The following is an 11,170-nucleotide window of genomic DNA, read 5'->3' as shown; positions in this document are numbered from 1 at the left end:
AGGTTATATTTTTTGGTTAAAACAAGAATCTTCTGTAAATGTAAGTTTTCATACAATTCGTTTTAATTTTCAAATGGTTAAATTCTTTTTTTCACAAATATGTGTCACATGACTATGGTTTAATTAAAAAACCTTTTGTATGAAAACTTAAGCAAGACTGAGTCTTAACTGGAACATATGACCATTAGTTAGAACGTATGAAAAACCGGATCACATTCAAATCTAGGCAAATAGGTTTAACGCTAATAATAATTGCTAAAAGTGCCGTGTGGTTCCCGGCACTATTACAAAAAAGAATAGGACCACTCCATCTCTTTCCCATGGATGTCGTAAAAGGCGACTAAGGGATAGGCTTATAAACTTAGGATTCCTCTTTTAGGCGATGGGCTAGCAACCTGTCACTATTTGAATCTCGGTTCTATCATTAAGCCAAATAGCTGAACGTGGCCATTCAGTCTTTTCAAGACTGTTGGCTCTGTCTACCCCGCAAGGGATATAGACGTGATCATATGTATGTATGTATGTATAATTGCTAAAATACAGCTCATGTATAAATTTAGGCACATCACTTACAAAAAGATAATATAAATGTTAATTATTACAACGAGAGGCGATATTTAAAACATATTTTAAGAAAACTATTATACCATAAAATAAATACAATAAATATATACGGGACAAATAACACAGATTGAGTTAGCCTCGAAGTAAGTTAGACTTGTATTACGAGATACCAACTCAACGATACTGCAATTTATAATAAATACTTATATATATATATATAAACATCCAAGACCCAGGACGATCAGAGAAAGATCTTTTCTCATCATGCCCTGGCCGGGATTCGACCCGGGACCTCCAGCACAACCGCTGCGCCACAGAGGCCGTCTAATGTTATTGATGACGAGAAGCCATATTTGAAACATTTTAAAGAGAACTATTATACCATTACAAATAAAAGTGGGATTAATCTGACATTCTGGCTAGATGACATGTTAAGGCATTGTAATTCATCCATAGAAGTTTATACGCATGGAAAGATTTTTTTTAATTTAAAAAAATATGCAACTTTTGCATATTAAAGGTTATTTGCTTTCTGATGTGTAGCTTTCAGTTCCAGTAATTACATGAATTATCAAATTCACGCAAAAAAATACTACTATTTTGGATATGATGAGTCTTGTCAATATTGAACTTATCGAATCTTTTAAATTAATAAAATTGAGTTGAGAAAAGTTGATAAAAAAATCGTATCTGAAACTAGCTTAAAACATATTTAATTTGTGCGCAATAAAATAACAATTTTACTATTTCAATATTGAGTAGAGGATATTTTTTTAACGTAACTGAATGAAACTCTTGTAACAAGTATTTTAAAATACAATTCACAAAACTTATTTTAAAATGTTAAGCTTAGGAAATGCTGCATTTACTTCAAATATAAAGCCGTGTCCACAACGCATTGATATACAAATGATATTGAATACAAAATTTATTATTTTTTAAATGTATTTTCTTAGTAAATAATCGAAATTTTTATTTATAATAAAAATAACGAAACACTTATCACTGAAAAATGTGACATCGTTTTGTAAAAGCGGGTGTAGATGAATTGTGAACCCAGCTCTAAGCTATCACAATTTACAAGTTCCAATGAGTAAACACTATAAGCATTATCCAATCCTGATAATTCTTAGTGTCTACGTCTAACTACCAACATGGCGGTTCTCAAACGATTAAGTCTACTTTTTTAACCGACTTCAAACGGGGAAGGTTCTCAGTTTTTCCGCCACATATTTTGTTTAGTTAGGATGCGTCCTACTGACTCGTTTGTTTTTGCCCAATAATAAAATGAAATTAAGCAACGAATTGACCGATGATGGATGGTCTATTCCATCCATTATCACAGAATAATATGGCAAATCTTTTAATGTTTCTTTCGAAAGTAGTAAGTAGTTTTACTTTTCTAAACAAATGATGGTTAAAAAAAATTGGGAAACCGTTTCAAATGTTATACAAATTAAGTCTTACTTAAATTAGTTTAGTTTTTAAATTGAATCTTTCCATTTATTTATTTTTTCAAATTAAACAATTCGTTCAAATCGACTTCATCATACGTCATCGTTTGAGAAACCAACACCTATATTCAGTCACGTTTTTTCGTAATCCTAGTCTAACTAACAATATACAAATTGATTCATTCAATTAGCAGTTCTTCGGCCTTAACATATTTTATTTCACTGTAAAATATTAGTTGTCCTGAAATACTGGAATAATGGTTAGTGATCAAAGACATAAATTTATCTAGACAGGTTTAGGTACAATATAATTCTATCGACAAGCAAAAAAAGCTGAACGTGTCCTATCAGTCTTTTCAAGACTGTTGGCTCTGTCTACCCCGCAAGAGATATAGACATGACTATATGTATGTATGTGTATTTATGTTAAGGTACATCTTTGGGACCTGGATAAGTGACTTTCTTTAAAAAGTGTAAACGCTGTTATAAAGTATTTTTCTATCATTGACATGTCACTTTGATCAGGATTAAAGGCGTCATTAATTTTTGTAAAAAAAAGCTCAATCAATAAAATAAGAGTTTTGATTGGCCCGTGAATCTACATACACATACTGGGTCTAGCTTAATCTATGTCTTTGTAAGTGATTTTTGATGTAATGAAATAACTATTTGCTAAAATAATATGTAGCAAAATAATATTGTGGTTACAAGTCAAATACGCTGGGAAAGGAATACTGGTTAAATAACTATTATAACTTAACTATAATATGGTCAAAACAAGCAACAAAATATTAAGACTGGTATTTAATCATCAAAAAGTAATATTCTTGGAATCAATCCGTCACATAATTAGAGGAATTTACACGCTTTAGCACTGCCCTAGATCTACTTAAAAATGAGAAACAAAATTACAATATGCAATATATAATTTCAGATAACAAACAAACATTTTTTGGTGCCGATTCAGTCAATTATATAATATACAACATCTTATATTGGTAAATCGGTAAACCATACAAATTAGAGATACATTAATTACAATCAAAAAATTATCTGTCAAACTGACATTTAGTAATGCCATCCTTGTCATGTCGATACGGTTAATGAAAGAGGGCAATACAAAATGGCCGCCTGACAGATCGCTTAAGATTAGGATGAATTTTATAATATCTGTTTTTATCTATAAATTTTCCGAGAATAATAATACCTGGAAAAAGAAAACAAGACTTTGATAACACATCTACTTCATTGAACTCTCTTTTGTATAATATTTTTATACTGAACTGTATTCCTCACATTTTTTTCTATAACCACATCTTTTAACGTATCTTATTAATGAATCGATATGACAAAGTTTTTTTAAGATTGCATGACACGTTCTACATGAATGTTTGATTACAGCTGGGTTAGAAGCAAACAAAAAATTGTATTATATGGTGCCGAATCACTCGACCTAAATATGAGCCATTGAGGCATTAAGCATATAGATCTATTGATTTCTCGGATTCATGACGTAAACTTACTCGGTGTGCCGTGTGGTTCCCGGTACTAATAAAAAAAGGGGAATAGGATCACTCGCATCTCGTTCCTATGGATGTCGTAAAAAGCGACTAATGGATAGGCTTACAAACCTGGGACTCTTCTTTAAGGCGATGTACTAGCAACCTGTCACTATTTGAATCACAATTCTATCATTAAGCCAAACAGCTGACCGTAGCCTATCAGTCTTATGAAGACTGTTGGCTCTGTCTACCCCGCAAGGGATATAGACGTGATTATATGTATGTATGTACTTACTCGGTTGTGTCTCTGCTATGGCACTCTGAACGGCACCACCAAATCCTCGTGATGCTCCACACGCAACTCTGATATGGCAGCGGCTGCTTTTTTAACGGCATTTGATATCTGCAATGGAAAGATTGCTTGTCAGTATCTATTTTTTATTTATGTTTATTCCAAAGCGTCAGTGCAGAAGAAGCGGTAACAAACAGCACTGGAGCATTTTCTTCGTTTTCTATTTCAACCGGCAACCATATGAATAATAAATCTATTCTATATTTACTGTTATAGTAAATATCCGCAGATAGCTTGAATTGCCCTTTTTTTAGAATTAAAATAGTTTGCATGTCTGCTGCTGATCCCCAAAGCAATAGACCATAAGACATTAAACAATGAAAATAACTAAAATATACTAGCTTAGCAGTTGCCACATCCGTCAAATGCCTAATACACGACGAATAGCATATGCTGCAGAACTGAGCCTTTAGAAAGTTTCTAAATATGAGCATGCCATTTCAAATATCTAATTTTATTCCTAAAAAAGTAGTACCTACTATCAACAAAATCTAATCTTTTACTACTTACTAATATGGACATTTGCCTGCCGCACATTGGGAAGTGTAAAATTAATGCATTGGGTATTATTTGCATTTAACAGTAAGTTGTTGATTGTAAACCAGTTAGAAATGGCGGCTAAAATGCTATTTACATCATCACTGATTTCGCTACGGCGGTTCATCTTAATTTTAGTTAGTGACTTATCATCTGCAAACATACAATGCCAGTCTGTTTCTCAATCATGTAAGACAGCTCGTTAATATAAACCAGAAAAGGTCCCAAAATGGAACCCTGCGGTACCCCAATTTTTACCTTCGCTCCTTTCGATTTTGTATTATTAAAATCTACCATCTGTAATCTATCACTAAGATATGATTTAATTAGTTCAACGGCAGTAGTGTCGAACCCGTAATTAGCAAGCTTGAGCAGAAGAGTTCTATGATCTACGCAATCAAATGCTTTGGTCAGATCGCAAAACACTCCGATGGCATCCTGTGAGTTTACCCATGCATTGAGAATATATACTCACTAAATCCTTATCTTCAGCAGTAAGGCCGGGCCTGCTGAGCAGCGCGTTCCTCTCTGCCAGCGGCACGTCGGCCAGCAGGCGCGCGCGCGCGGCGGCCGCGCCCGCCCCCGCCGCGCGCGCCGTGTACGCGCGCACGCGCTCGCTGTACGCGCCCGGCTCCAGCGCGTACGGGCCCAGTGCGCCCACGTCGATCACGTTACTGCAATTGTACAACAAACCCTATTAATTCATGAATATTATAAATGCGAAAGTTTGTGAGTTTGTATGTGTGGATGTTTGTTACTCTTTCACGCAAATACTACTGAACCGATAGCGATGAAGTGGTTGGTATGTAGGTAGCTGAAAACCCAAAAGTAGCCTATGTGTTACATAGGAATTTATCCCGGAGTTCTTGAGATATTCCACGCGGACAGGTCGCGGGCGTCCTCAATTATATAATAAAGCCTTTATTTTGCTCTTAAAGTTACAGCTACAAGGAGCTCTGCTTTAACAGTTAATCAATATAGGTTTCTTTATATAATAGCTTAAATAAGTATAAAATAAAGCGAAAGAGGTATGCAGAGATCGTGGCAAGTGGAAAGATGTAGTCGCTGCCTACTTATCCCAAATATAGGCGTTATGACGAAAGAAAAGGGAAAGGCTAATAAACTTGGTATTTTTTTTTAAGGCGATGGACTAGTTACCTTTCACTATTTAAATCTCAATTCCATCAGCTTCTAAGCTGAACATGGCCTCTCAATATATTTAAATCTGTTGCTCCTACACCGATAAAGACACGATATATGTACTCACGTGGCAGTCTCATGCAATATCCTACTGAGTACATTTTGCTCGTCGGGCTTGCGGGGCGGCGTCGACGCTGACGACGACGGTGGCGCCGCCTCCTGCTGTTGTTCCGCCACCTCTAACAGGTGCGTCCTCTCGTTTACTATGTTCTCCTGTAATTTATATAAATACTAGCTTTTAACCGCAGCTTCGCCTGTGTGAATTTAGCACCAACATACTGAAAGCAACGAATTTAGCGCCACTTACAAAAAAGCAACGAATTTAGCGCCACCTACAAAAGTCTACAGGTTTTTCGCAAATGCCATGGGAAGTATAGTTTTTACTAGGTCACCTATGTCCTTCTCCAAACTCTTAATTACATGGGGTTATTTTTTTTTTTTTTTTTTTTTTTTTTTTTTTTTTTTTTTTTTTTTTTTTTTTTTTTTTGACAAATTACACAGATTGAGTTAGCCTCGAAGTAAGTTTGACACTTGTGTTACGAGATACTAACTCAACGATACTATATTTTATAATAAATACTTATATAGATAAACATCCAAGACCCAGGCCAATCAGAAAAAGTTCTTTTCTCATCATGCCCTGGCCGGGATTCGAACCCGGGACCCCCGGTGTCACAGGCAAGCGTACTACCGCTGCGCCACAGAGGCCGTCATAAACGAGATATTTCAAGAAGACTTATTCAGTAAATAACCTGTGAAGAAGTGACAAGCAAACAAAAAAACTCACTTTCGAATTTATAATATTAGTTGTAAATATGTATATACAGGACAGCCTGGAAGTGAGTTTGAGACTTGTGTTAAAAGATACTAACTTAACGATACAATATTTTATTATAAATACTTTTATAGATAAACATCCAAGACATTATGTGTTTCCTGTAGTCTCTATCCTGTAATCGCCAGGAGGATGACTATAGCTTCCATGGGCATAAGAACTGTATAATCTCTTCTTCCTCCTGGCTTTAATTCCCGTTGCAACCTCACTACTCTGAAGAGGAGCCCAGGGTAATGCCTTAGATCATGGATCCTGGATTGAGTCAGTTTTTACAAGAAGAATGAATAAATGAAAAGCTATCGTGAGTTTATTTGATTGTGATTGTGTTTGAGGTAGGTAATCTACAAAGCCACCAAAGGTATTTTAAAAATTCTTTTAACCATTTAAAAGATACTATACAAGATAAGTTCTTAGACAGATCAATAAAAAAATATTAGGTAGTTTAAAAAATCAATCAAAAATCAATTTAAGAAAAGAAAAATATATATTATTTTTTAATTTTTTAATTGTTTTATTCTTAAAGTATAGTTCCATAAATAAATCACAAATCAATTATAGAAAAGAAATATATATATTTTGTTTTTAAGTTCTTTAATACTTATTAAAGTATAAAAATATTCTTGTAGATATGGGTTAGTAACCTGTAATTTTTTGAATCTATATGAGAAGAATCCTAACTGTATAAATCCTTTAGTCGCCATTTATGAGATCCATGGGCAGAGATAGAGTGGTCCTTATTCTTTATTCAATTTTGCTAATACATTCCATTTAAATCCAGCTAATTAGAATTGAGTCCTGTTACTTGAATAGTTAAGCATTTTTATATAGTTCCGATATATAAAATACCTTATTTGATTGTTTAATTTATAGAATCACAAAAAATACTTAAGTAGGGAAAATGTTTATGATAGTAATGACCTGTAGCGACAAGGCCGAACAAATATGAGTAATGACCGCGTTTATGTACAATGAAATTGATAAAAAGCGGCCACTAGGAACTGATGATAACATAAAACGACTGTATTTGTCAAAAATTTATGATAGTAACTATGTGTGAGTAAGCAAAGAAAAATGCAAACTCAATGCACAAAGAAACTGGATTATTCTGGACATTTAGAGCAGAGTTTAAGGTCAAATACACATAAAAGTCCCATTGAATAATGATAAATTTAAAAAAGGAGGCGTAAAATACCTGTGGATCGGATTCTTTATGGCAGATACTGTAGCAACAACCCATGACTGCGCTTTTTAATGAGTCGAAGCATGAATGCAGCAGCGTGTGTTCGTTGTCGGACTGCATAAATATTTGTATTATTAACCTGAAATGCGGATAAAAATAGCAAATTCCGTATTTTGCAGCGACAAGATTTCTGTCTGACGAGGAGGAAAAAACAAAATTACAGCTATAATGACAGATGACAACGACAGACTCAGACACAACTCAGATTAACTACTTGTAAATACAGGCAAATAAAATTTAATTAGTAAACCAACATGTACCCGTGAACACAAAATATTATTTTAATATGTATCGCAAGGATTTAAATAAAAAGTTTAAATTAAGTGATTTTTTCATTATGGGACATTTTGACATCACTTAATAATTGTCATATCTTATGGTTTTTTACACATTGATTAATGCGAAATAAAGTACTTAAAACTAAGGTCAATAAAGAAGCGGTAAAAATTGCGCCGCAGCATTTTCTTCAATGACGTAAACTGTAAAATTATCCAAATTAAGAACAGAAATGTGGACGAAAGAATACATTGTTATGATTATTTAGTTAATACAAAATTTAAATAACATAAAATATACTTTTTAATCGATCGAGTTTATTTAAATAAATAAAATAACAATGCAAAGAGAAATAATACATATTTAATTATGCACAGAGTATTACACTGAGTTAAATAATACATGTCACTGTGAATGTCAATGACAAAATCTAACAAATTGATATTTGTCAAAAAGTCAAAAACACGTCAAGTCGTCATCGTCAACAACAAACACTTGAATTTTTGAACCGGAAAATATATATTTTTTTCCTATGTATATTTGCTAACTTTAAAAATTAAAATGTTGAGATATAGAGGCAAAAATAAAGTATTAGACAAAGTGAAGGAGCTTGATGCTTTTCCAAAAGTCCCTGAAGAATACGTAGATAGTACACCGGTAGGCGGAACCTTCTCTGTTATCACATTTTTTATTATTCTCTGGTTGATTTACAGTGAAGTAACTTATTATGTGGATAGCAACTTAGTATTCAAATTCATGCCTGACACGGATATGGACGAAAAGTTGCGGATAAACATCGATATCACCGTTGCTATGCCTTGCTCTAATATTGGTGCTGATATTTTGGATTCCACCTCTCAGAGCGTCTTCGGGTTTGGTGAATTACAAGAGGAAGACACCTGGTTTGAATTAACACAAGAACAGCAAGACGCTTTCGATGCAGTAAAGTATTTGAATTCATATCTTAGAGAAGAGTACCATTCTATATGGAAACTACTATGGAAAAAAGGCCACGGGTCTGTCAGAGCGACGATGCCGCCGAGGAAAACCAAACCCAACAAACGACCCGACGCCTGTAGGCTTCACGGAGTATTAACCCTGAACAAAGTTGCTGGAAACTTTCATATAACTGCTGGTAAAAGTCTACATTTGCCAAGAGGGCATATCCACCTAAACATGCTCTTTGATGACATGCCTCAAAACTTCAGCCATAGAATACACAGACTGAGTTTCGGCAGTCCAGCCTATGGAATAATTTACCCACTAGAAGGAGATGAGAAGACTACGAATGAAGAAAGTATGCTCTATCAATACTTCATTGATGTTGTGCCAACAGATGTTGATACGGCCTTCGAGTCTATAAAGACGTTTCAGTACTCAGTTAAAGAACTGGAGAGGCCGATAAGTCATTCTCGTGGATCCCACGGAGTACCTGGAGTATTCTTCAAGTATGACATGGCGGCCTTGAAGATAAAAGTGCATCAAGAGCGAGAGAATATATTACAGTTCATGCTTAGACTCTTTTCCATTATAGGAGGTATTTATTTTATCATAGGTTTTATTAATAGTATAGTGTTGTATGTAAGGACTTCGTTTTTTAAGAGAGTAGCACCTCAAGTGTTGGCGCAGCGAAGGTTATTTGAGGAAAAACGGGTGCAAGTGAACCCTTTATTGATAACACCCGAACTAAGTGTTCCTGTGGATTTAATTAAGCAGAATAGTTAGAATTTATCTACGTAATTGAATTTTATATAAAAGATTGTTCTCTCACAAATACAGTGTAAAATGTACAAGTTACGATAAGATTAACTAGTGACTTGCTTTTCCTTTATTTGAGGCTGCAATTATTGAAGATAATTATTTTGAAGTGGATTATGTAATGAAAGCATAAAAATCATGTTTATTTTATTTTTTTATAAGCTTTCGTCCATATCTCTGCCTGCGTAATATGTACCTTATGTATGCAAAATGGAATTTAACGTGATAATACATCTTTCTCCCTCATTGTAGCAGTTCCCAAGTTGCATTTTGAGTTAGTATTTTTAGTACTTTCAGTCCAACAATTCTTTAACCAAGCTATAAAACAAGATTGTTTTAATTACTTCCTTTTTATGGCTTTATGTTGTTAAAAAATGCAATAAAAACTAAAAGTAAGAACTGCTACTTTTGTTGAACTGTAATATTTATACAAGATTTTAATCATATTGATCACAGACAGATAAATAAATAATAGTATGAGCAAAGTTCCTTCTATATACTTTAGTCTATTTTGTGATACTTTAAGTACAGTCGCCCACAAAAATAATTTCATATTTAATTACAGAGGTACACATCTATACTGTTCCTGATTAAATCGAAATAATACCATACCATAAAGTTCGGAGTTTGCGATAAATTATTTTTATAAGTAAGCAAAAATTCTGATGATAAAATAGTAATTATTTATTTGAGAAATTAAAATTTTTATGTTATCGTAATTTGCAAAGCATGTAAATAGATAGGTATAATTCAGGATTTTTTTTAATACTTTCAGTCACCTTTTGTATAGTTATTCACAAATTTAATTTACTCATAAAATAAATGTATGTATACAAATTGTATATCAAACAAATGTCATTTTAAATTGTCTGTTTCATTTATTTATTACCAGTCAGAGAAAGATGGCAAAACATTCTCAGTGAAACATGTATGTATATGTATAGATACTTAGTTACGATGATAAGAATTTTAACTTGTCTGCAACTAGGTTTATTTGGAACTAGCTTCTGCCCTTGGTTTCGCTCGCCTAGATTAATTATTTAACGCAGTACCTTCGTGTTTTTTTTTTAATTATTTTAAGCACAGTACTATCACCTACTTTTTATAAGTAATTAAAACTTGTTTGTGTTTTGTCTTATCTTAAATATCTTAATAAAAATCTCCATTTCTATTAAGGCTGACTGAATAAATTTAAGAAAATTTAAAATAAAGGTCGATGTATCATTCATAACATAACCTAAATATTAAGACCACGTTTTGATAATTCCCTTTCAAAGTTATTTTATCTGTAATTAGTGTTTAACTTTTATATATGTTCCAAATTATATAGCAATGAAATACCCAACCTATCCATGATTATTAAACTTTGTAAAACTGAGCAGGTGTTTTGCTTCCCCTTAATTTTGGCACGCGCGGGTTGCGGGCGGTGGTGGCTAGCAAACGGTTCTGTGT

The 11,170-nt window shown here is 33.6% G+C and overlaps 2 protein-coding genes across 2 annotated transcripts; one reads left to right on the top strand and one right to left on the bottom strand.

The window, feature by feature from the left end:
• Positions 1-2,558: 2,558 nt before the first annotated feature.
• Positions 2,559-7,837, bottom strand: LOC106138875 (uncharacterized). The gene is made up of 5 exons (XM_060950457.1): positions 7,637-7,837; positions 5,677-5,822; positions 4,885-5,083; positions 3,816-3,923; positions 2,559-3,225 (listed from the first exon to the last, which is right to left on the bottom strand). Exons 1-4 carry the CDS (start codon positions 7,742-7,744, stop codon positions 3,831-3,833), a joined length of 546 nt encoding a protein of 181 aa, XP_060806440.1. The 5' UTR covers positions 7,745-7,837; the 3' UTR covers positions 2,559-3,225; positions 3,816-3,830.
• A 592-nt stretch (positions 7,838-8,429) lies between these two features.
• Positions 8,430-11,096, top strand: LOC106141847 (endoplasmic reticulum-Golgi intermediate compartment protein 2). Its single transcript, XM_013343485.2, has one exon. The coding sequence runs from the start codon at positions 8,522-8,524 to the stop codon at positions 9,683-9,685; it is 1,164 nt and encodes a 387-aa protein (XP_013198939.2). The 5' UTR covers positions 8,430-8,521; the 3' UTR covers positions 9,686-11,096.
• The last annotated feature ends 74 nt before the right edge of the window (positions 11,097-11,170 follow it).

This window comes from Amyelois transitella, chromosome 21 (assembly GCF_032362555.1).
Source record: "Amyelois transitella isolate CPQ chromosome 21, ilAmyTran1.1, whole genome shotgun sequence".
Taxonomy (NCBI): domain Eukaryota; kingdom Metazoa; phylum Arthropoda; class Insecta; order Lepidoptera; family Pyralidae; genus Amyelois; species Amyelois transitella.
The sequence above is the reverse complement of the archived record's forward strand: the minus strand, read 5'-3'. Positions and strand labels throughout refer to the sequence as shown.

Excerpts from the sequence above, each read along its gene's own strand:
- LOC106141847 (XM_013343485.2), top strand. The coding sequence starts at position 8,522 with ATGTTGAGATATAGAGGCAAAAATAAAGTATTAGACAAAGTGAAGGAG.
- LOC106138875 (XM_060950457.1), bottom strand. The coding sequence starts at position 7,744 with ATGCAGTCCGACAACGAACACACGCTGCTGCATTCATGCTTCGACTCA. Across the intron at positions 5,084-5,676 it reads ATATTGCATGAGACTGCCAC|TAACGTGATCGACGTGGGCG; the intron begins GTGAGTACATAT and ends GTACAATTGCAG. Across the intron at positions 3,924-4,884 it reads CTGCTGAAGATAAGGATTTA|ATATCAAATGCCGTTAAAAA; the intron begins GTGAGTATATAT and ends TTTCCATTGCAG.